At 47.6% G+C, this 25,524-nt stretch overlaps 1 protein-coding gene across 2 annotated transcripts in view; it reads left to right on the top strand.

Annotated features, from left to right (window-relative positions):
• Pecam1 (platelet and endothelial cell adhesion molecule 1) overlaps positions 1 to 25,524 on the top strand; it is a 62,827-nt gene that overhangs the window by 27,268 nt on the left and 10,035 nt on the right. The window contains exons 8-14 of one of the 2 annotated variants that reach the window (XM_059271991.1): positions 5,297 to 5,584; positions 6,401 to 6,508; positions 7,827 to 7,854; positions 8,753 to 8,826; positions 10,253 to 10,303; positions 11,650 to 11,712; positions 20,543 to 20,599. In XM_059271991.1, the coding sequence (XP_059127974.1) occupies positions 5,297 to 5,584; positions 6,401 to 6,508; positions 7,827 to 7,854; positions 8,753 to 8,826; positions 10,253 to 10,303; positions 11,650 to 11,712; positions 20,543 to 20,599 (669 nt within the window). The remainder of the gene's footprint in view (positions 1 to 5,296; positions 5,585 to 6,400; positions 6,509 to 7,826; positions 7,855 to 8,752; positions 8,827 to 10,252; positions 10,304 to 11,649; positions 11,713 to 20,542; positions 20,600 to 25,524) is intronic. The other variant, XM_059271992.1, reaches the window with a different exon arrangement.

Here is a 25,524-nt window from a genome sequence, read left to right as displayed (position 1 = left end):
ACAGGAAGCTTCTATTTAGGTTTCAATACTCAGAAATAAAAGCTGAGTGTGGAGGTGAAATCCCCAAGAGTGGAGATGGAAGGGCTGGCGAGATGGCTGAGCAGGTTGAGATGCCCGCCCAGCCCGATGACCCGAGTTCAATCCCCTGGGACCCCACGTGGTGGAAGGAAAGAGTCTCACAAATTGTTCTCCGACTTCCACACGCACACCCGTGCATAGAATAAATAAATCAAAGTGTTATTTTTTAAAAAGAGTGGAGTTGGAAGACTGAGGGCCAGCTTTGCAGAAATTTCGTATTTCACTGTCAAAACCAGTAGTAAAAGAGAAAGAAGGTAAGAGAGAAGAATCAGCTTTGGAAACAGCACAGCTGGTGAAGCCACATCAGCAGGAGGGGCCGGTGACAGTCTGGCTGTAGGAGGTTAAAACCCGGAAACCGCCTGAGGAACAAATGACCTCCTCCTTTGACTTTACTCTGCTGGGCCATGGTCTGAGGGTCAAGTGACTTTTCCAGTTTCTGTGAGACTAGAAATAACAACGCAGTTTCAAAAGCAGATAGGTATCTGGGGCTGGTGGCACACACCTGTAATCCCAGCATTTAGGAGGCTGACACAGGAAGATCTGGAGTTCATGGCCAGCTACATGAGACCCTGTCTCAAAAAAAAAAAAAAAAAAAAAAAAAAAAAAAAAAAAAAAAAAGGCAGAGCATGGTGGTGTATGCCTTTAATCTCAGCATTTAGGTAGAGGCAGGCAGATCTCTGAGTTCAAGGCCAGCCAGGGCTACATAGTGAGACCTTGTCTCAAATAAATAAATGAATAAATTAAATAAAATAGAAACAGCCAGGTGGTGGTGGTGTATACCTTTAGTCCCAGCACTCAGGAGGCAGAGACAGGCGATTTCTGTGATTTCCAGACCAGCCTGCTCTACAGAACTAGTTCCAGGACAGCCAGGGCTACACAGAGAAACCCTGTCTCCAAAAAAAAACAAACAGGCAAACAACAACAACAACCAAAAAACCAGAAACAATGGCAATAATAAAGAACACTAACAAAGCCAGATGGAGGGAAGGCAAACTGCAGGGATAGCAGAGAAATGGGAAATGAGGCTGTGAGAGCAAAGAGGAAAAAGGAAAGAAACCAGTTTAAGTGCTGCACATCTTTGTAAGCAGAAAGACAGAGAGAAAGCGTTCAAACATATGCATATGCACTCATGTGCGTATACACACACACACACACACACACACACACACACACACACACGTCTCCAAGAGAAAACACAAGTTAATCTTGTAGTGCCGCTGCATGGCCAGTCATGCTCAAGAAGGGAGGATGGGGACACATCCCTAGTGTGTAGAAAGAGTTTTTTTGTCAGGACTGCCGGCTCCTCAATAACCACATAGAGACTTATTATTAACTATAAATGCTCAGCCTGATAGCTTAGGCTTGTTACTAACTAGCTCTTACAACTTAAGTTAACCCGTATTTCTTATCTGTGCTCTACCACAAGGTGGTACCTTTTTCCAGCATGGCATGTTCTTCTTGCTTCTCTCTGCGTCTCACTGGTGATTTGCCTCTCCTCACCAATCCCTTTTTGTCTGCAAGTCCTGCCTAACCATTTCCTGCCTAGCTATTGGCAGTCGACTCTTTATTAAGCCAGTGAAAGTAACAAATACTCACAATGTTCAAAAAGATTATTCCACAGCATTTCTCCCTTTTTGTCTAATTAAAAAGGAAGGTTTTAACTTTAACATAGTAAAACTATATATAACAAAAACAATTATCAAGTAAGAATTGCAGTTACAATATCCAGGCTATTTATAGAGAAAATTTATTGGCAAAATTAGAGAAAAGACTCTATTATCTATCTTTGTGAGTCTAAAGTTTTATACCTAATTTACCTTTTATCATAACTAAGGAAAAAGTCTAATTATTTAGTCTTTAACTCCATCAAAGACCCCAGAAAGGTGTAATGTTACCTAATGACAGGAACATCTGGCTGCCTGGCCATAACCCAAAGTTCTGTAATGTTGGGGCATCTGTCTTGGTCTATAGGCTTAGTGTATTTGCCAGACTTTTCTGAGAAGCAGAGAATTTTTTTTTTTTTCATTTTTTCGAGACAGGGTTTCTCTGTGTAGCTTTGTGCCTGTCCTGGAACTTACTCTGTAGCCCAGGCTGGCCTCGAACTCACAGAGATCCGCCTGCCTCTGCCTCCCAAGTGCTGGGATTAAAGGCGAGCGCCACCACCGCCCGGCTGAGAAGCAGAGAATTTTGAAGGACTGTCCTACTTTGTCTTGGCAAACTTCAGCAGTCATCTTTCTTGCGTCTTGCTGGTCCAATTTGGACAGTAACTGTCAGCAATTGAGACAAGGGCGGCTTCTTTACTTAAATGGCTATTTTTGCCATAAAGAAAGCAAACTCTGTACAGAATTTCTTCGATGTCCATCATCTTCTCTGAAGTAAATTGGTGCTGCCAGGAGCAGATGTATCTCACTGTTAAGAAAAATCTTATGTTATTAAAACATTTTAGCCGGGCGGTGGTGGCGCACGCCTTTAATCCCAGCACTCGGGAGGCAGAGCCAGGCGGATCTCTGTGAGTTCGAGGCCAGCCTGGACTACCAAGTGAGTCCCAGGAAAGGCGCAAAGCTACACAGAGAAACCCTGTCTCGAAAAACAAAAAAACAAAACAAAAACAAAAACAAAAAAAAAAAAAACATTTTAAATGCCATATTCTATATTTGAATCTGTATTGAATTCTGTAATTGTATCAGGTCTTTGAAGTATTTGAAGACCATCTATCTATCTAAATATATCTGTTTAACCTTGAAAACATATCTAATATGACTACAAGTTTGATTATTATAGATGGCTAACTACTAACTTGTATTTCATAGTACATTACATTTTTAAATGAGTTGCATAAGCACAATACCCCAAACAAGAGTAGAAACATACATATAGTATTACTAAACTAACTTTAAATTTGTATTTAAGTAAACCAAAATCCATACCAATGTAAAATATTGAAATTAATAGTTGCTTTTTGGATTAAAGTAGTTACAATAATCTACCCTTTTATCCTATCATTTCCATATACCCCCTTTTTCTTCAGAAAGATATCTTTAAATCTAACTCCTTTGTTTAGTTGTTTTTGTTTTTTGTTTTTTTCATGACCAATAACAACTTGTAACCAACCTCCATAAATAGCGACAAACATCCATAGCCCATCTCTAGACTGTTTCTTGTTGTCTGGGAGTGCCAGCATCTTTGGGGAACCCTGAGAAAATTCAGGATAATGGTTAAGTCTTGGCTGGAGTAGTCAGTGAGGCTGGACCATCTCAGCCAGCAGTTCTGAAGCTGTTCTGGATACAGATCTCTGAGGAAATTGTAACAGAAACATTTTGAGATGTTGGATATCCTGAGCCATTTGTTTTTATTGGTGTCTGGTCTCCTTGTTCTAAAAATATATAAACTTTAAAAAAGAACATACATATCTGCATTAATACAAGCATAGACTGTGCATTGTACACAAGTCAGCCAAAGATGATTTTTTTTGTTTTATGTTTGAGCAGGTAAAATATATATTACGTGTCTTATAGTTTTTCTAGGTTTATTTCTTTATGTCTGTAGCTAGGATTTTCAGGGGGTCTTCTCCAGTCAAATCTGATCCATATCAATCTGGAATGAATCCACAGCCTCTCATTTCCTGTGGAAATAAAAGCATAACCTCTCCCCCAATGTAATACAGCTTTTGACTTACATTTTGAAGTGAAGACATCTTAAAAATATATAGGTTGGTTTATTTTAGCAGTTTCCACAATCCAATGACTCTTAGAAGCTATCATTTGTTCATCAGCAATCAAAAATTTCAAAGACAACACAGTAACATGCAGGATCCAGGCTTTTTGTGTATTTCCCATCTCTATGTGGCTTATTCCTTTTTTATTATTTTACTTCTCTCTTTAAAGACTTAACTTTATTATCCTTAACCTATTTTTATGACTGCCTATATCCTCTCTCTTTTCTCTCTGTATGCACATTTTTAAACACACTGTATCCCATTTAGAGTTGTTGTGGTTTTTTTTGTTTTTTTTTTTTGTTTTTTTGTTTTTTGTTTTTTTCTCTTCTGGGTCTGTCTTTACTGAGTATCTGAAATGTTCTCTGACTGTATGAGATGAATTTTAAGCTGGTATGTCAGCTACCAGCATGGCTCAGCTCAGTGGATGGCTCTAGCACATGGAGGCTGGCAGCCGGCTCCACCCTGCAGGCAGCTGTCAGGAGATGCATCTCTGTATTGCAGCTGGCATGAGAAGCCACCTTTGGCTCCATTTTTGTGTATTTTGAAACTTTTTTTTTTTTAAGATTTCTTAGGTTTTATGTGAATATATGTTGCCCCACATTGGGCACCGTGTGTAGGTAGTTTTTCATCAGGACTGCTCACTCCCCAGTAACCACACAGAGACGTTATTAATTATAAATGCTTGGCCAAACTGGGCAGTGGTGGCGCACGCCTTTAATCCCAGCACTCGGGAGGCAGAGGCAGCCAGATCTCTGTGAGTTCGAGGCCAGCCTGGGCTACAGAGTGAGTTCTAGGAAAAGCGCAAAGCTACACAGAGAAACCCTGTCTCGAAAAACCAAAAAAAAAAAAAAATGCTTGGCCAATAATTTAAGCTTGTTACTAATTAGCTCTTACAACTTAAAGTAACCCATATTTCTTATCTATACCGTTCTACCACGTGATGGTACCTTTTTCAGCGTGGCATGTTCATCTTGCTTCTCTCTGCATCTCACTGACAACCTCACCCTCCTTCTTCCCCACATTCTCTTTTTGTCCCCAAGTCCTGCCTAACCTTTTCCTGCCTAGCTAGCTATTGGCCAGTCAGCTCTTCATTAAACCAATGAGAGCAACAAATATTCACATTGTGCAAAAAGATCATTCCACATCACTAGTGTTTTGTGTTTTATCGATGAATGAGAACAGGAAGTATCTGTTACTGTCTTTTAGGGCTAATCAGGAAAGGGACCATGTGTGAGTGGGGAGCAGAGGATTCAAGTCCTAGGTTGGTAGAAAAGTTGACAAGAAGTGGCTTTTCCGTGTTCCTTTGTTCCTTCTCTGTTTAATTCCCTTCCCCTCCCTCCTGGGTTCTCTGTGACAGGGTCTTTTTATGTCTCTATGTTGCATGCTGGCCTGGAACATGCAATCCTTCTGTTCCCATCTCCCAAGTTCTGGGGTCACAGGTATGTACCCCATTCTTGCCTCTGCCCTTCTCTGCTCAGGGCTAATCCTTTGCTTGCTTTCCAGCCCCGGTGGATGAAGTTACGATTTCTATCCTGTCGAGTAATGAGGTGCAGTCTGGGGATGACATGGTACTTCGATGCTCCGTGAAAGAGGGCACTGGCCCAATCACGTTCAAGTTTTTCAAAGAGAAGGAGGACAGACCCTTCCACGAAATCATCCTGAATGCCACTCAAGCGTTTTGGATCGGGAAACAAGCTAGCAAGGAGCAAGAGGGACAGTATTACTGCACAGCCTCCAACAGAGCCAGCCTGACATTGGCCAGCCCCCGGAGCAGTACTCTAACGGTCAGAGGTGAGTCCAGGCCTCACCAGCAAGGTGCAATATGGGGGCCTCCCGGGGGATGAAAGCACACACGCTCCTCGTAAAGGGGAGAGGAGCGGAGACTAGCTCATTTGAGTGAAGGTTAAGAGACCAACGTCTAGCCAGGCATGATGGCACACGCCTTTAATCCCAGCATTCCGGAGGCAGAAGCAGGTGGATCTCGGTGAGTTCGAGGCCAGGTGAGTTTGAGGCCAGCCTAGTCTACAAATCAAGTTCCAGGACAGCCAGAATTGTTACACAGAGATACCCTGTCTCAAGGAAGAAAGAGAAGGAGGGAGGGAGAGAGAGTGGGGACAATATCTGATTAGTTACAGCTGGCAGAAGTCTACTCATATGAACTGGAGTGAAAAAAAAGAGATGATTAGCTATAAGGATCTGAAAATATTTTATCCAGTTCCAATTCCAAGTATCTAACAGAGAGACACCAGATGTCCATTTGTGAACAAGCTGTGTCCAAACACAGACATGTTTATAGGAGCCTAACGGTGTGCTTGACTGGGAGAGTTCTATAGAGACGGAGGAGGATGGAAAGGACACCCCAAATGGAGCCACATCTCAGCAAAATTGGCTTGGTGCCTTCTTGAAGACTGTAGCTGACCTTGGCTTCTAGCAGAAACCACCATCTCTGCACCGGCTGAGGGCAGAGTCCCTCGCAGGCCACCGCCAAAGCAAGATGCTATTTACAGGGATCGCAAAAAAACGGGTCTGCGCTGCTGCTTAAGTCTGCTGGTCTTTTTTGCTGTCAGGAGAAAAATATGTCTTTCCTTTTTCCTCCCCCACTTCCAGTCTTCCTTGCTCCGTGGATAAAAGGGCTCATTGCCGTCATTGTCATTGGAGTGGTCATCGTTGTCTTGATAGTTGCAGCCAAGTGCTACTTCCTGAGGAAAGCCAGAGGTGAGCACCTATCCGGATGTCATTCTTGCTAGGAAACTGGCCATGGCTACGAAGCATCCCGGAGGAGGCTAAGGAGGCACCCATGGATTCTCCTTCTTGGGATGTCACTTTGATAACTCAAGGTTCTGGCTTTGGTGGGTGTGAAGCTTTTGTGGCCATGAAAGTGGGTACTTGTCTAGTTGCGGGGAGCTGGATGACATTATGTCTAGTGTAGTCAAAAGAAACTATTTCTTGGAGTGTGCTGTGCGTGGGAGTTACACACGCACACGTGTACACACGCACACTTACACTGTGTATTTCCCAGATAATCTTCCAGTTTGTGCCATGATCTTGTACCACGTACATTTGTGGAAGCTAGGAGCACTAGCTAGCACTTGGGAATCGGGTCTAGCCCAGGCTCAAGGAAAATGACACACAGTACCAAAGCATTCTGGGGCATGTGGGGAGTGGGGCAGAATGACGGAGAGGTAGGTTCTCAGGAGCCTCTGGTGCTACTGTCTGGCCTGGGAGAGCAGATGGGAAGGGGAGGGGTCTTTCATCTTTTCTGAGGTAGGAAGATTGCAGCTCCTTTGGGAACAGACAGATCTCAAAGAAACTTCTTCCTCAGGTTGATCCTGACTTTGGTCTCAGGCCAGTTTGGACCCGAAAGCACAGGAATTGGCTTAGGCTTTGCCTTTTGCAATCATCTTGAATCCAAGAGATAGCTGCCTGCCTTTCGGGGAATCTGAGTCCTGTCCCTGGTCTCGGTCACATGCTACGAACTAAAATTGCTTCTGGCTAAAATGTTGCATGTATCTGAGAAAGTTACATAAAGTCTCTTGCTGTACAGCCAGGAGAAGGGGAGGGGGTGCGGCTCAGTGATGGTAGCGTTTGCTCAGCGGGCTTGAGACTCTGGCACAGCTCCTCGGCTGCTTGGAAGCAAGCAAGCAAAAGTGTTGAGGGGACCCTGCCTTCCCCTCCTTTCATTGTGAATGAGTATGACTTCATCTGGCACATTCTCTCTCTTTCTCACCCTCAACCCATCTACTCTCTTACCTTAGGCTAGCCCCAACTGAGCTAAGGATGCCCTTGAACTTCAGATCCTCTGCCTCCACTTCTGGAATGCTGGGATCACGGGCAAGCATGCGGTTTCTGTGGTGCTGGGGACTGAGTCCACGGCTTTGTGCATGCTTGGCAAACACTCTACCAACTGAGCTACACCCCCAGTTCCTCTTTCCCCTTAATTTTTATGGATATTCAGTCTTTAAGAGAGTCAAGAGAAAGACTGTTGCTGTCCAGCATACTTATACTGACCTACATTTTTCTTTCTTTTTTAAAGCCAAACAGAAACCCGTGGAGATGTCCAGGTCAGTGTCTTTGTATGGCTGGCAAGGGTGAGAGTGGGGTTGCTTTGTGGGCAGGGCTGGATTTGTCTGCAAGCACAGTCTGGTCATTAGGAAATTGTTGGAAATTCTTGGCAAACTCATAAAGAATAAGGGCCTTGGGTATAGTGTGTGTATGTGTGTGTGTTTCTGTTTGTATGTCTCAGTGAAAGATTGCCTACGATGCATACTTAGAATAATAGAGTTAGCCTTTTTTGTTTTGTTTTTTTGAGACAGAGTTTCTCTATTTTCTGTGTAGCCTTGGCTGTCCTGGAACTCAATCTATAGACCAGACTGGCCTCGAACTCACAGAGATCCACTTGCCTCTGCCTCCTGAGTGCTGGGATTAAAGGTGTGCACTACTACCACCTGGCAAGAGTTGGCCTTTTTAGAAAAAAAAAATGTTTTTACCATGTTGGAGAGATGCCTTAGCCTCTGCAGGTACCCATACACAATGCACATGTACATATCACACACACACACACACACACACACACACACACACACACACACCCCTAAAAATAACAAAAATTTAAAAAATGTTTTTATAACCTTTATCTTCTGTTTTTATTTTGAAACATGATCTCACGTAGCCCAGGCTGGCCTTAAATTCCTGATCCTCTTGCCTCTACCTCCCAAGGGCTAAGATTACACATGTATGCTTCCATGACAAGCTATTTGTGTCTTACTGTGTAGCCCTGGTTGGCCTCAAACTCACAGCCATTCTCCTGCCTCAGTCTTCCCAGTGCTGAGATTACCAGTGTGTAATGACATATTTCTTCTTGCTTTTTCTTGATCTTCCATTGATGGTTTTGTTGGTTTGGGGGTACAGTGAAAAATGTTAACATCTATTTTTCTCTTTCTTTTTGATTTCCATGTGAAGACCAGCAGCTCCACTTCTGAACTCCAACAGTGAGAAGGTTTCTGAGGCCAATGTGGAAGCCAACAGTCATTACGGTAAAGCCAAGGCTTCCTGTAATTATAAAGATTTTTACCAACTCAGAGTAGGTGGGGTTGGGGTAGAAGGGAACCCCTGGCAGCAGTACCTAAGCTAATCCACCATTGGAAGATAAGCTAATAAAAAAACAAACTGAGCCTGGGCTACCAAGTGAGTTCCAGGAAAGGTGCAAAGCTACACAGAGAAACCCTGTCTCGAAAAACCAAAAAAAAAAACAAACCCCAAAAAACTAAAAGGACTCCTTCTGTTTTTACCCTTCTATGTTTCACTTCTCTGGAATGAAAAATGGAGACTAATCTTAATGCTTGTTGCCTCCAAAGACTGAAATTGCCCTGGAGAAACCCAAATTGTCCTTGTGAGGCAGAAACCACATGTGAAATTAAATTGTCGGTAACACATCTCAGATAGAATCTCCACCACTTCACTTAACTTTGCCACAAAGGGAAACCAATGGAAATATTCTGCTCTTAGCAGAGGCATTTTTGAGAAATGCTGAGATACCACCACCACCCCACCCCTGAGACAGGGTTTCTCTATGTAGCCCTGGATGTCCTGGAACTCACTCAGTAGACCAGGCTGGCCTGGAACTCACAGAGATCCGCCTGCCTCTGCCTCCTGAGTGCTGGGATTAAAGTTGTGCGTCACCACCGCCTGGCTAAGAAGCTTAATTTTTAATTAATTCACTTAGAGCAGACCCTTCTGACTTCCAAATAACTCTCAAACAAAAGTGCTCCACGTCAGCCATGCATTCTACCCTGCAGTGAAGGGGTCCAACCACAGTTAGGAAAAGACCACACAGCAGAGAGACCCAGCACCCAGAGGCAAGGGTGTTTGTCACCCGTACTGAGGAAATCACACTCTGCTTTCCTAGCAGTACTAGAGTTGTTAGAAGTTACAGGAGGCTGGGGAGATGGTGCTGTTTATGGTGCGAGCATGAGGACCTGAGTTCAATTCCCCTGCACCAACATAAAAGCCAGGCGTGGGGGCATGCACCTATCACCCCAGCACAGGGGGAGGTGGGGGTGGGTAGAGATGGACATATCCCCTGGGCTCGCTCATGAGCCAGTCTAGTCAAAACAGCAAACTCCAGGTTCAGCAAGAGGCTCTGTCTCAAAAGAATAAAGTTGAAACCTGGCGGTGGTGGCGCAGGCCTTTATTTCCAGCATTCCAGAGGTAGAGGCAGGCGGATCTCTGTGAGTTTGAGGCCAGCCTGGTCTACAGAGTGAGTTTTAGGACAGCCAGGGTTACACAGAGAAACCCTGTCTTGAAAAAAGGTGGCGAGTAATAGAGGAAGACGTGTGACATTGACCTCCGGCCTCCACACACACGCATGGGGAAGAGCATGCGTGTGTGCACACATATGCACTCGTGGCTACAGGAAACTGATTTCTACCGTCACTCACTGTGATTGTTATTTTCAACCAGGCTATGACGATGTTGGAAACGATGCAACAAAACCGATAAATCAAAATAAAGGTAATTATTTATATGTTTTATTAGAAACATTTACATTAAAAAAAAAAAAAAGATTCACAAGCAGCTCTGTGTGGTGGCACATGCCTTTAATTCCAGTACTCAGGAGACAGAGGCTGGTGGATCTCTGTGGATTCAAAGCCAGCCTAGTCTACATAGTGAGTTCTAGGTCAGCCAGGGCTACATAGTGAGTAGTAAGGCCCTGTCTTTATAAATAAATAAATAAACAAATACCCACAGGAAAAGGCAACTTAAACTCTGAGGTGGCAGGATAATTTCCCACTCCTCTTCAAGGCCCTGTGTATGGTAAAGTATAGACCAAGTGTTTTCTCCAAGAAGGCTAGCCAGTGTTCTGAACGGTAATGCCTCCTAATCCAAGTAGAAATGAGTGGTTACACCAAAACAAAGCAAAACAAAACAAAAAACTTCATGGCACTCGGAGTGACGTTAGGAGGATGTTTCTCTTGGGTGACTGAGGTGGAGCTCTTTAAGATTTTTTAAAGACAGCTAACAATAGACAGTTTGTTTCTGCCTCAAGCATAGAGGTGTTTTTCTAGTGCATGCTGCTCTCATGAGAACTGAAATGCCCGACCTCCTTCTGCAGAGTCTCTTTGGCTACACAATCTATTTTAGCTGCTAGCAAGAGCTGCTCATTCTGTGGAGCCTTAAAAACAAAAGAAAGCCAGACACAGCTTACACCTGTCATCCCAGCACCCAGGAGGCTGAGGCAGGAAGACCAGGTATTCAAGGCTAACCTTGGCTACCTAGCAAGTTCCAGGCTGCCCTGAGATATACCTGACCCTGTCTCAAGAAACAACATCAGGGGGTGGAGAGATAGCTCCGTGGTTAAGAGCACCGGCCGCTCTGTCAGAGGACCCGGCCTCAGCTCCCATACAGTAACTCCAGTCCCAGAGGACCTGACACCCTCTTCTAGGCTCCTTGGGTACCAGACACAAACAACAGCGGCAGCAATACTTGAAAACAAACTCATTTCCTGCGTGTCTCCATGGAGCCTGGAGATTTCATCACCTCAAATGTTTTAGCTCTTGGAACACTTAGATGCTGGTAGCCTGGTCCCATAGCACTCAAATCCTTTGCCATGTCCTTGAGACCGGGTAGGAGTTAACTGTGGGGGTATGCCTGGGCTGTTTTCCATGCCCATTAACCTGTTGAAAGTCTTCCCACACTGTAGAAACTGGACCTTGGCAGAGGTTCCAGCCACACTCAGGTAACAGGAGTCAGAGAGGCTGCCCAGACAGCATAGGGCTAACTGCAGTGAAGGTCTCTAGTGTGGGTTGATACCTCTAGAGGAGATGCAGTCTAAAAGGTGCTCTGATTCCTTTGAACAGACCCTCAGAACATGGATGTGGAATACACAGAAGTGGAAGTCTCCCCCCCTGAGCCTCATCAAGGTAAGCATCCTCACCAAGTGAGCCAAGACCACATTAGGCTCTGGGTTTGGATGGAGATACCTCATGGGAGTGCTTTGCAGTCAGAACTGTCAGAGGGAGGTGGTCTGCAGGCCTACTGGATGTACCTGTCTTAGTTAGAGTTTCTGTTGCGGTGAAGAGACACCATGACCAAGGAAACTCTTATGAAAGAAAACATTTAATTGGGGCTGGCTTACAGTTCAGAGGTTTAGTCCACTATCATCATGGTGGGAAGTATGGCAGTATGCAGGCAGACATGGTGCTGGAGAAGAAGCTGAGAGTCCTATTCACAGGCAACAGGAAGTGAACTAAGACACTGGACATAGCTTGAGCATAGGAGACTTCAAAGCCCAACCCATGGTGACACACTTCCTCCAGCAAGGCCACACCTCCTAATAATGCCATTCCCTATGAGATTATGGGAGCCAATTACATTCAAACTATCACAGCACCTAAGTCTGGTCTTGCCCTGAGTATTCACTGGGTGCCAGTACTAAGGTGCAGGCACTAAGAGCTAAGCACCTTGTTTCTCTGGAAGAGTCTTTGTGGGGAGCCCCCTCCACCCTACAGGTGTTCAGGCCTTCGTTCAGAGGCCAGCCCCTACCTAGATGCACTGGGTTCCTAGAACAGTTGCCTGCGTGAACCAAACATGTCAATCAAATGCATGTCTAAAATGGGGAATGTAGGGCTGGAGGGATGGCTCAGTGGTTAAGAGCACTATTTTCCTAGAGAGCCTAAGTTTGGATCCTGGCACTCATATTCAGTGACTGACAACCACCTGTAACTCCAGCTCCAGGGGATCCAGTGCTGTCTACTCCCAGCTCCAGGGGATCTGCTCCTCTAGTCTCTGTAGGCCCTGCACATACATTTGCACATGGCAGTCCCCCCAACTCCACGCCCCACCCCACCCCCACACAGTAATAAAATCAAACAGGGACCGTGTATATGTTACTTACTTTGTTGCTGTGACCAAGTGTCCGACAAACTAATTTAAGGAAGAAAGGGTTTATCTTGACTTACCATTGGAGGGGATGCAGTTCTTCATGGCAGGGAAGGTGTGATGGGAGGGACTAAGGGAGGTTTTGACGCTAAGTCCCAGGAAAGCAAAGTAATGAGTGCTGGGTTCCAGGTAGACTTTTCCTTTTTATGCAGCCTGGGACCCCAGCCTTTGACATAATACCACCTCAATTAACCTAACTTAGAAACTCCCTCTCAGACATGCCTAGAAGTAAAGCTTCCATGCTGAGTCTGAATCTATTCAAATTAACTTGAAGATTACCCACCATAGAGGACTTTCCTTTTTAGAGGGACTTCTGGGCAGAGTACAGAGTCCCTCTTTCAATGTGGTGTTGGATCTGTGCCTCAGCTTTTTTGTTGGGTGTGTGGTTCACACACAAGGGCAAACTGCCTGTAAGTAACCATCTCCGATTCAATGCTGGGAGACTGACGCACAGTTAGGTAGGCCACAGCAAATACAGAAACATAGATCTCAGCAGTTTGGGGCATCCGAAAGCACACCTCCCAATCCTCTTCCGCCTTAGCCCACCCTTGGACTCCTGCATGCTTCAAAGGAACTGGCCATCCCAAGCCTTCCGGCCCTTGGGGGAAGCTCCCTGGACTGTTCCCATCTAGTGCCCTTTGTGTTGAGGCTAAGGCTGTGTGCTGTGTTCTCGGCCAAGCAGACCTGGGCAGTTTTCCAGGCTGGGCCTGCCAATCACTAGCTGGAGCCACACGGTGATGGCGTCCTGAAGCTACCTCTTGCTCAATGATTTAGGAGTAGTTCTGGAGTTTTTCCTCCTTCTCTTGCTGAGCACGGTTCCAAGTGCCACATCCGTAGGGGTGTGTGTGTGTGTGTGTGTGTGTGAACTTTCCGCTCAGGGGACATGTCCTGTACTGTCTCTGTGTTGCACCACTGGCCCCTTTCCCACGGTCTCTGGTCAGAACTGCCCCCAAAGGTGTGTACCAGAGATCTTAATGTGCTTAGCTTTATGGGACCCCTATGACATCTGTGTCTTGACTGGATCTGAGGGGTGAGGAACGTGGAAGGCCTGCTGTTCTTGTCTTTTTATTTTATAGTAAAGTGTTTCACTCATTTTGGTAGACATAAAAGGTACCAGCTACTGCGCAAGACACAAAGGCATGGGTGGTCCCTCCCTGGAGGGAGTATAGAAGAAGTGGGAGCTGGGAAAACTGAAGACTAGTTGATATCAGGTGACAGGAGTTCTGGGAATGGGTAGAGTGGAGTATGAGAAGGTGTGAAAGGGGACAGATGTCTGTCTGGCCTTTTCTGGGCCATGCAAGAGGGCCTCGTTGAGAGCCATAGATTAAGCAGGACTGGAAGTCTGTAAAGCAGGCCCCTGCCTAAGGGTGGGAGTGCTTAGGAGGACCCAGGGAATAGGAAAGGTTGTTTCGGCAGGTCAGAGCTAGCTCATTTATTTTGGTATGAAAGGGGATCTGGCTGTGGTGGTACATACTCACACTCAATCAAAGCCCAGGTGATGGTGGTGCACGCCTTGGATCTCAGCACACTCGGGAGACAGAGGCAGGTGGGTCTCCGTGAGTTCAAGGCCAGCCTGGTCACAAAGTGAGTTCCAAGACAACGAGGGCTGTTACACAGAGAAACCCTGTCTCGGAGGGGGAAAAAAAAGTATCTAGTAGGTTCATGTGTCTGCAGAGACAGAAAGGGAGTGGATGGAGCTAGAGGGACGGGTGGAGGGACCGGGTGGTGGTGGGAGCACATGGGGCCAAGTCTTATTCTAAATGGATGAGCGAACATTTTGGAAGGCTTTAAGCTGGGAAATGGCAGGTTCTAAGTTCCTTCTCTAAAAAAATAAATATCTTTAGGAGCTGGGGAGATAGCCCAGTAGATAAAGCCCTCACCTCACCAGTGGAAGGACCGGAGTTTGGGTCTCGAGAGCCCACATAAATACTGAGTGTGCAGGGTAGCCCTCCCAGAGTTCCAGTATTCCTCACAAAGTACACAGGGACTTCCCAGAGCAAGCTGGCCAGCGAGAACAGCTGTGTCAGCATCTGGTCTCAATGAATACGGTAAAGAACTATTTTTTTAATTAAAAATAGATTTTTTCCCATACACTATATTCTGATCCAGGTTTTTCCTCCTCCCTCAACTCCTCCCAGATGCTCTGCAACCTCCCCCACCCACCCAAATCCACACCTTATCTTTCTCTCATTAGAAAACAAACAGGCATTTCCATTTCGTTTTTTGTTTTTTGAGACAGGGTTTCGGGGTTGGGGATTTAGCTCAGTGGTAGAGCACTTACCTAGCAAGCACAAGGCCCTGGACTCGATCCTCAGCTCCAAAAAAAAAAAAAAGAGAGAGAGAGAGACAGGGTTTCGATGTGTAGCTTTGGAGCCTGTCCTGGAACTTGTTCTGTAGACCAGGCTGGCCTCGAACTCATAGAGATCCACCTGCCTCTGACTCCCGAGTGCTGGGATTAAAGGTGTGCGCCACCACCTCCACCACCACCACCACCTAGCACAAACAGACATCTTTTTAAAAAAGTAAAGTGCAATATAATACAATAAAATGAACAAACCAGAAAAGTACAAGAAATACATACGGACTCAGAGACACACCCAGAAGTCCATAAAGACACAAAGGTAGAGAACTATTGAGAAAGACTCCCAGTGTCAACCTTAGACCTCCACAGGGGCATTCACAAATGCCCCAACACATGCTTACACACACACACACACACACACACACACACACACACACACACACCCCATACATACATATGTATATAAAAACAAACTCAGGACACGAGGAAAATGGCTTACAGAACAAGAATGAGGGAGAGATGAGTGTGCTGTCTGTAAGGATTCAGTCCTTAATTACGCCATCAGCCTTCGACGGCATCCCAGCCTAAAAAGCGGGTGGGCCCTCTGTGTGTCCCTGTCTTTCCCTTCTGCTCCTTCCTTCCATCTGGACCTCCTCCTCTCCCCCCCCCCGTCTCCCTCCCTCTCTCCCTCTCTCCCTCTCTCCCCCCTCTCCCTCTCTCCCTCTCCCCCCTCCCAATAAAGCTCTAAAAAGTTAACCATGGCTATGATTCTTCCAGTCAGCACTCTCCTCTGCAGCGTAACCAACACTGTCTCCATGCCAGAGATGAGACGGGGCTAGGGGAAGGGTGGGCAAAGTGCCTGCAATGGATGGAGTCTAGGTGTGTTTCTGAGACCGATCACAGCCCCTGGCCAGGACAGGGGAGCCAGCACCCCACGTTTCTTGCTGGAGTAACTGCGTGGATCGGGTTGCTGTGGTGTTTGAGGATGAGATTTGGCTAGATTAAGTCTGAGATGCCTGTGAGACACCAAAGAGGAGGAAGCATTGGGGTCTGGGGCTCAGAGGAGTCTGTGTAAGCTGTGATAGCTGAAACTGTGGAGTACTCAGTACTGGCTGTCGCTGGTCCAGCCTGGGCTCGGAATATCCTCCAACCACTGGGCATCGTGGGCTTGGCAACACAAGTAACAGCTTTCTCCTTCCTAAGGCGAAGAAAACAGGATTGGAGATAAGGGGAGGTTAGCAATAAGGGCGGGGTGACAAGAAGCAACGTGGCCCACAGAGCTGGGATGGAAAATCCCACCTGCCTCTCTGTTCTTGACCTCCACACTCCACGGAACACTCCAGCGGATGGTGAGGAGTGATGCCAGAGGGGGATCCTGGAGTCCCTGCCACCCCGGGCTCTGGCACCAGCCTGCTTCAGTCCTCCCACAGTGATCCAGTTCCTGAGTCTGGGCAGGGAGAATTCTGAGGAATCTACCTGGTACCTGGGGCACCAGTGCCCTTGAGAAAGGCTCGATTTCCCCGTCGTTGGGAATGTGTCCTTGTATCTGGTGTTCTTTTGCTTTCTTGAGGGTGTGGGGGATTAAATGGAGGAAGTTCAGCAGTTCCTAGAATAGGGTGGGACCGTGACAATTGCCTCCGGCTTCCCTCGCCAGGCTCCGCAGCTGTCCCCTGCAGCCAAGCTGTCAGCCACATTTCTCAGCTTGCACAAGTTGCTGTGTGCTCAACCAGGGCTCCGGGGAGATTCTAGAATAAAGGTCATTCGGGTGGCAAGGGGGAACTTTGGGGGAAACAAGCTGTATGTTTTTGTCCCAGCCTCCTCCTTGTTGGCACAAGGGTGGCGAGGAACTCAAGTCTGAACCCCTGGTGCGGGGCCCCTTGTCCCCTCCCAGGCAGGGACTAGGGCGTTACTAGATGGAGAAAGAGCTTTGTGGATTCAAGGCCAATGATGACTAACCGTGAACTAGTGTCTGCCAACCTGGAGCCCGGTTCTCAAGATCTCCCATCCTTCACAGTTGGAGGAGGCTAGAGGACCCTGTCCAGCTCTAACCCTGGCTGGCAGCTAACCAAGAGGGATGGGGATGGAGGAGGGCGGGAAGGAACTCATTAAATCCTAGTTTGCTCTCTGTTTGCCTAGAGGCTAATTGCTGGGAAAACCCCATGACGTTGGTTTCAACCATCTCCTCTCTCTCTCTCTGTTAACACAGAGAAAAACAGAAACCAGAATAGAGTCCCATCCGGAAACGCCTCTGACAGCGGAGACAAATGGCCTGTTGGCCTGGGTTAGTCATTAGCAGGCAGCTGCTGCCACAGGGACATAGGAGGAGGAAGGGTAGCAAGCAGCTGCACCCTCCCCCACCCCCCACCCCCCACCTCCACCCCCCCACTGAGCTGGGCAAAACCAGGGGTAATGATAGACCACGGATGCAGCTCAGTCTAGAAGTAGAAGCCGTCCCTGACTGGCCTGAGTTAGGCACAGATTGAGAGTATTAGAGTATCGCCAAGGAGACCAGAGGGGTCTCCTGACCACCCCTGCATGCTTTGGGGGACGGTGGTGTTCACAAGATGCCCAAGTTTGGCTGCCCAGCCCTGCCCCAATTCATCCTTTTTTGTCTTAGCTCTGTGTTAAGATAGGGCAGAAGACCTGGCCATCCCTCTCATGGACAATATCTTATAGCAGTTATCATAGTATAGTTTTAACTCTGTGTGTGTGTGTGTGTGTGTGTGTGTGTGTGTGTGTGTGTGTGTGTGTATACACATGTCCCTGAGCACATGCGGAGGCCAAAGAGGGATGTCAGATGCCCTGCTCTATCCTTTGCCATCTTATTCTTTTGAGATAGAGTCTCCTGCTGATTCTGGATCTAGGCTGGCAGCCAGCAAGTCCCAGCAATCCTCTTGCCTCTGCCCCTGACATGCTGGGATTACAGGTACCTATAGCCATGCCCCAAATGTTTTGTGGAGTGCTGGGGATTCAAGCCAGGTTCTTATGTTTGTACAGCAAGTGTTCTTAATAATATTTGAGACTTACCCACTGAGCCATCTCCCCAGCCCTGTGGTATTTGCTGTTTCTTTGTTTGTGCCGGGACTTAAACCTGTGCATGCTGAACCAGTGCTGTACCACTGAGTGACGCCTTCAGCTCATTAACGCTCTTTGCGCATCTGTGTTCCCCGAAGCCGAGAGCATCTGAAAGGTAGGACTAGGTCCACATTTTCCTCTTCAGTGGTTCAGGCCACATAGGAGGTGTGTACAGTCATATGGAATGGGTCTCTTGGGTATGTGAACAGCCTCACAGCAGGTTTGGAGATCCCAGGAGTTTCCATCTCCGCTTTCAGAACTGGAATGTAGCAGCTTGGGTGGGCATCTGTGCCCTCTCTGATCAGTCACCCTTGCCCTGGGAGACTGGTTCCTCAGCCGCTCTACTGAGCTCCGACTCCTGCCTGGAGAGTCACTTTATTTGCTTCTGCAATGCCTTCATCACTATGGGTACCCCAAGTTCTCCTGTGGGGATGTGGACTACTCCTGGGCTTTCTCTGATGTACGGGACTTATACAGCCACCAACATCCCATGTCTGATGAAGAACCTGGACTTTAGTCTCTCAGCGGCCTCCCATTTGTCTAGTGGTATGCTCAGGAAACCTGGGAAAGGAGCTGACTGTGCCTAGATCTTCTGAAGTTCAAGGGTCTGAGACAGAGATGCCTTCAGGGCACGAACTAGTGTTTTTACCATCACTGCTGACAGTGACAGGTACCCCCTGGGAAACTCTGCACAGCCTGAGAGTGAGATGGGGCATAAACTTGGGCTTTGGTCTAGAAGAGCTTGGGTTCCCCCAGGGCAAACAGCTGTGGGAGCGAAGGAAGTTAATGTGCTCTGGGTAAGCGTCTCTAAAGTGCTGTGGGGGCCCAGGAGCTCATTAACTGCTCAGGGCACAGAGGGGAGGGAGAATGCAAGTGTGTGTGTGGGGGGTATGAATGTGGCTGTGGGGGTGATGCATGGTCAGAATCTTGGAGCAGTGGGGTAAGAGAAAGGACAGTGTCCGCAATGGAAGTGTTCAGGGTCCAGAGAAAGGAAGAAACCCTGGAGGAATGGCCTCAGAGCAGAGCGAAGAGAAGGTATCTTCGGTGTCGTTAGAATCCACGTGGTGCCCCAGGCGTCTGCAATGAGGACAGTGTGCCCACACGACACTGTGGCGGCAGGGCATCTCAGCCTGTCTGGGGGAGACAGGCAGAGGAGGGTGCTGGCCCATACCCAGCCAGCTGTGCAGGGAGACTTCCTGATCTCTCCCGCAGGTGGAATCTAGGATGTGTTCAGGTTTTGTCCTGCTTCCTCAGGGTCTCTGGGTATATGTATGCATGCCTGTGTTTGTGAGTATGAATACTGTGCACAAGTGGGTATACATAGATACATGTCTGTATGTATAGTGTGTTCATGCTCTGTGAGTGTATATGACGCCTGTGTATACACATCCTGTGAGTGTATTTCAATATGGAATAAACGGGTAGCCTTGTCTTCTGTTCTGAAAGGGTCTAACCCAGAGAATTATGACCCTGGCTACAGCTTTGAGGCCCTGCAGAGCTCTAGACCAGTGCGCCTAGGTATGACGGTACAGGTCTGTAATCCCAGTACTTGGGAAATGAAGGCAGGAGAGTCAGGAGTTCAAGACTATCCTGGATTACACAGCAAAATCTGGGATAGCCTGGGCTACATAATAACAGAACAATAAGACAGTACAAAACATCAAACTAATGCCAGGACAGGCCCCCCAGAGTGCTTCACTTAGAATCTGTGCTGAGCCCAGATGTTGTCACCAAAGGTAGCTAACCCAGCCAGCTCTATCTGCAAAGTAGCCATTGTCCCAGCTGATCTATACGGCCACTGCTGATGCTAGGCTCTAACCCAGACCTCAGGATCCAGTTCTAGTTCCTAGGATCCAGCCTCTGTGGAGCCTTAGTCCTGATAGCAAAGTCCTGGCAGAACAGCTAGTACAGGGCCTCTGTGGCAGGGGAAGAATGACGGGGACACTAGGCTAGGGACTTGGGGTCTGTGCAGAGTCCCTCTCTTGGCTCCTCAGCCAAGATTTCTCTCTGCAGCTTTCCTCTTCACAGGGTGGCCTGTTAACCTACTTTCAATCTCACTGAGCCTCTAGTTAGGTCGGGATATTCTGAAGTTGGAGAATGGCATGTCTTTTTGTTTTTGTTTTGTTGTTGTTTTGGGGGGTTTGGGTTGTTTTGTTTTTTGTTTTTTTGTTTATTGAGACAGGATTACTCTGTGAAACAATCTTGGCTGTCCTGGAACTCACTCTGTAGACCAGGCTGACCTCGAACTCACAGAAATCTGCCTGCTTCTGCCTCCCGAGTGCTGGGATTGAAGGCGTGCCCACCACCGCTGGGCTGAGAATGGCATGTTTTGTGACGCTCTGGACAGGGCACTGTTGGGTGGTGGGTAGGTACAGCAGTGAGCTGGCCTGGGTCCTGGAGGCAGCTACTGACCTGTGTGCCTGGTCCCTTTTCAGCTCTGGGAACGAGAGCCACAGAGACGGTGTACAGTGAGATCCGGAAGGTCGACCCTAGTGAGTGAGGGGCCCCTGATTCTCGGAGTGGGAGGGTCCATGCTAGAATCATTGATGGGGTCTTGAGAGTGGACTGAGGGAAAAGCCCAGGAGAGCATCAACTCTTAGGGTCTGACTCTTTCCCTCCTACCACCCTTAAGAATACGGAGGCACAGACAGTGTAAGACACTTGCCCAAGATCACGAAAACATGCCTCTAAGTACCAAAAGCTAGATTCCCCATTCCTGATCACTGAGCTTCATTGTCTTTGGCTGGGGGTGGGGTGGGAGTGGGGGAGCGGGGAGAAGCTGGTAGAATAGTTTTTTTTTCCTTTATACTTCTGGGTTTCTGGTTTCTGCCTGAGGCCTTGCACATGAGACAAGTCTGACCGACAAGGGATGAACAAACTGGGTTAACTAACATGCAGGAGAAATCTCAGTGAGGAATGACGCAGAAAGGAGATTAGAGGACAGGGATTTGTGTAACTGCCTAACAAAGGACCATTAACATGGAAAGGAATGACAAGATGCTGAGCACCACAGTACACACCTGTAATCCCAGCACAGCAGAGGTAGAGGCTGGAAAATCAAAAATGTAGGTCACCACTGCCTATATATCAAGTTCAAGAATAGGCTGGGCTACATGATACCTGTCTTTAAAAGATGGAAGGAGGGAGAGAGAGAGAGAGAGAGAGAGAGAAGAATGAGGAGCCGGAGAGATTGCTCAGCGGTTAAGTGGTTAAGAACACTGGTTGCTCTTGCAGAGAGGATGGGCTTTGGTTCCCAGCATGGACATGGTGACTCACAGCCATCTGTAACTCCAGTTCCGAGGGATCTGACACTCTCTTCTGACCTTCAGAGGCACCAGAAATACACTTGGTACAAGGACATACATGCAAGCAAAACACCCATACACATAAAGTTTAAAAAAATAATAATAGTTTGAAAAGAAAAGGAAAGAAAAAGAGATAGACAAGAAAAATGAAACAGAGCTTTAACCTTCCAAGGAAAGCAGACTACAGGAAGTTATCTGGGGCAAACTGTCCTTATGCTTCTCACTTTCTCCATTGTCCGTCTGTCTTGGCTTGGATTCCAGTCATCACCAGATCCATTGAAGAATCCAACTCTACCAACTGTAGAAGTTAAAATCAGCATCCTTGTGTGGCCGGGGTGGCCCTGGGTGGTCCTGGTCAAGTCATGGAACATTCCAAGACTTCCATAACTGTCTTAGTTAGGATTTCTATTGCTAAGATAAAACATTATGACTAAAAGGAACTTGGGGAGGGGAGGGTTTATTTGGCATACATTTCTACATCATGCTCTATCACTGAGGGAAGTCAGGACAGGAACTCAAACAAAGCAGGAACCTGGAGGCAGGAGCTGATGCACAGTCCATGGAGGGGTGCTGCTTACTGGCTTGCTCCTCATTGCTTGCTCTGCCTGCTTTCTTATAGAATCCAGGACCACCTGCCTAGGGTTGACACCACCCACAGCGGGCTGGGCACCCCACATCAATCATTAATCAAGAAAGTGCTTGCCTATGGGCAATCTGATGGAAACGTTTTCTCAGTTGAGAGTCCCTCTTCCTAAATAACTCTAGCTTGTGCCAAGTTGATATAAAACTAAAGAACATAGTTACCTTGCCTGTGAAATGAGGGGATGGACTGGATTCTAGGTTCTCAAGATTTGTTAAAACTCAGATTTCCCGATCCACTCCCAGCCTGAATATTTAAGTCCTTTAGGTTGAAGAATTCGCATTTCCAACCACCCATATGCTGTTTGCCTGGGCTAGCCTGGGGACTTAGTGTCAATCTGTGGGTGCTGTTAGTGTGCCACACAGGTCCTGCTCCTAGGGTTTCTCTTACTCCCCAAGCATCCTGGAGTGATCAGCCAGGGATGCTGAGAGAGAAAACAGAAACACTGTGTGTGCAGAGGGTGACATGGAAGGAAAGTGGAATCTGGACAGCCAGGAGCTGGCTGGGTGTAGGGCCGGGTCTTAGCAGACATTCTGGCTGGGTGTAGGGCTGGGTCTTAGCAGACATTCTGGCTGGGTGCAGGGCCGGGTCTTCTTAGCAGACATTCTGGCTGGGTGTAGGGCTGGGTCTTAGCAGACATTCTGGCTGGGTGTAGGGCCGGGTCTTAGCAGACATTCTGGCTGGGTGTAGGGCCGGGTCTTAGCAGACATTCTGGCTGGGTGTAGGACCAGGTCTTAGCAGACATTCTGGCTGGGTGTAGGGCCGGGTCTTAGCAGACATTCTGGCTGGGTGTAGGGCTGGGTCTTAGCAGACATTCTGGCTGGGTGCAGGGCCGGGTCTTCTTAGCAGACATTCTGGCTGGGTGTAGGGCTGGGTCTTAGCAGACATTCTGGCTGGGTGTAGGGCCGGGTCTTAGCAGACATTCTGGCTGGGTGTAGGGCCGGGTCTTAGCAGACATTCTGGCTGGGTGTAGGGCCGGGTCTTAGCAGACATTCTGGCTGGGTGTAGGACCAGGTCTTAGCAGACATTCTGGCTGGGTGTAGGGCCAGGTCTTCTTAGCAGACGTTCCCCTCTCACATTTTTTGCTCTCTTTCAACCAGTGGCTGTTTGGGGAAATGGCTCATAGGGCGTAGTTTTGGCTCTTAAACCCTTTTCCCCTGAGAAACTCAAAGGAAAGCCACTCCCCTAGATAAGCAGAAGGGCATGGGCCGGACCAAGGAGCTGCCCTTGGAGAGATTGGGGGTGGGGTCACAAAGAGGCAGGAGGGAGCTTGCAGGCCATGGGAGGTGCCATGGGAGGTGAGTGCTGTTTGCAACTGTGGCCTTGGACTTTAAGCTTTCCTTGTATTGTAAAAATGTATAAAACTTAACATTTCAACCATTCTCAAATATTGAGATCTTTTTTTTTTTTTTGTCAGAGCTGAGGACCGAACCCAGGGCCTTGCACTTGCTAGGCAAGCACTCTACCACTGAGCTAAATCCCCAACCCCCATTCTCAAATATTGAGATGGCTGATTTAGTGTCCTTAAGTCCTTTCACACTGTTAGGCAGTCATGGTTCCCAACGTCCATCCTCAGAATCTTTTCATCTTTCCCGTTCCTTAACCAGTAACTTTATCCCCACCGGCTGCCTGCACCAGCCATTGGTCAGTTTGGCCAAGCTCAGCTTTTTCATCTGTCAAATGAAGGGACTGAACCAACACTTTCAGGCTCTCTTATAATCATAACATTCCAAGAGTCCCAAGGTTGCACTGGCAACGTGGCTCAGGGGGTCCAAAGGCACTTGTCACCAAGCCTGACAACCTGAGTTCGAATCCTGTGATTCACATGGTGGAAGGAGAAACTGAGCCCTGAAAGTTGTCCTCTGACCTCCAAATGAACACTGTGGCATGTGCACCTCCCCCCTGCCCTCCCACCTCCCCCCTGCCCTCCCCCCTGCCCTCCCACCTCCCCCCTGCCCTCCCCCTTGTCCTCCCCCCTCCCCCCTGCCCTCCCCCCTGCCCTCCCCCCCCATTAAGTAAATGTAGTCAGAACAATTAACTAAGCTGGACATGGTAGTGCACAACTTTAATTCCAGCACTCAGGAGGCAGAAGCAGGCAGATCTCTGTGAGTTCAAGTCCAGCTGGTCTATAAAAAAGTTCCAGACTAGTCAGGACCGCTAAACCAAACCAAGAAATGAATAAATAAAATAGTTTCAAGTTCCTGGCATTTGAAAATTGAGATCATTTCCTCAGCATTGGTCCCTCTAGATCTGTCTACTAGGAAATTCAGAGGTGTAGTCACTTTAAGGATTAGTCCAGCCTTTAGTCTCAGCACTCAGGAGACAGGCAGACAGATCTCTGAGTTCGAGGCCAGCCTGATCTACAGATCACAGATGGAGTTCCAGGACAGCCAAGGCCCAGAAAACCACTGAGCCTGGATATGGAGTTTAGCATTTCATGTTTTGTGTCTAATTTTAGAAAACATGGGCTGGGCAGGAGGTGCCAGAGCATGGGGCTCATTCTCCTACAGTGTAGACTTGGGATGGGAGGTGCTGTTATGGCCTCCCTCATGGGTGGAGGTTGACAAAATGATTGACTTGTGCCTAGGCTGACTCACACATTTACGGGAGGCCAACTACCTTTGGCCCAGCTAGGACAGAAGAGGGGTCCCCTTAGGGATGGCTGTTCCTGTTCCCTCTAATGGGGAACAATGAAATATTCTAAGACAGGGTTTAAGGGCAGGTAGAATTGAGAAAAGCAGGTTTTTATTTGTTTGTTGTTTTGAGTCTGGAACTCTTGGTAATTCTCCTGCTTCAAATCTTTTTTTTTTTTTTTTTTTTTTTTGGTTTTTCGAGACAGGGTTTCTCTGTGTAGCTTTGCGCCTTTCCTGGAACTCGCTTTGGAGACCAGGCTGGCCTCGAACTCACAGAGATCCGCCTGCCTCTGCCTCCCAAGTGCTGGGATTAAAGGTGTGCGCCACCACCGCCCGGCTTCCTGCTTCAAATCTTGAGTGCTGGATTTACAGCAGTGAGCCTCCATATATGGCTCAAAGTTTTTTGTTTTGAGGATTTTCTTGTTTTGCCTTCTTTCTTTCTCCTCCTCCTCCTCCTCTTCCTCCTCCTCCTCTTCTTTCTTCTTCTTCTTCTTCTTCTTCTTCTTCTTCTTCTTCTTCTTCTTCTTCTTCTCTCTGTCTCTCTCTGAGACAGGGTCTCCTATATACCTGGTTAGCCTTGAACTCACTACGTAGCTGAGGATGACCTTGAACTTCTGATCTTCCTGCCTCCACCTCCCTAGTGCCAGGCATTACAGGCCTGTGCTGCCACACCAGTTTATATGACACTGGGGGCAAACCCAGAGCTCCATGCATTCCAAATAAGCACTTTACTAGCTGAGCTACGCCCTCCTCCCTGGCCTTCTCACTGTGACCTCTCCCACCCATGAGGGGAGCCACCCACCTCCACCCTCAGCACCACACAGGAACCTTTCCTCAGA

The sequence above is a fragment of the Peromyscus eremicus genome, chromosome 8a, assembly GCF_949786415.1.
Source record: "Peromyscus eremicus chromosome 8a, PerEre_H2_v1, whole genome shotgun sequence".
NCBI lineage: Eukaryota > Metazoa > Chordata > Mammalia > Rodentia > Cricetidae > Peromyscus > Peromyscus eremicus.
Note: the sequence above shows the minus strand (reverse complement) of the source record. Positions and strands in the feature narration are given on the sequence as shown.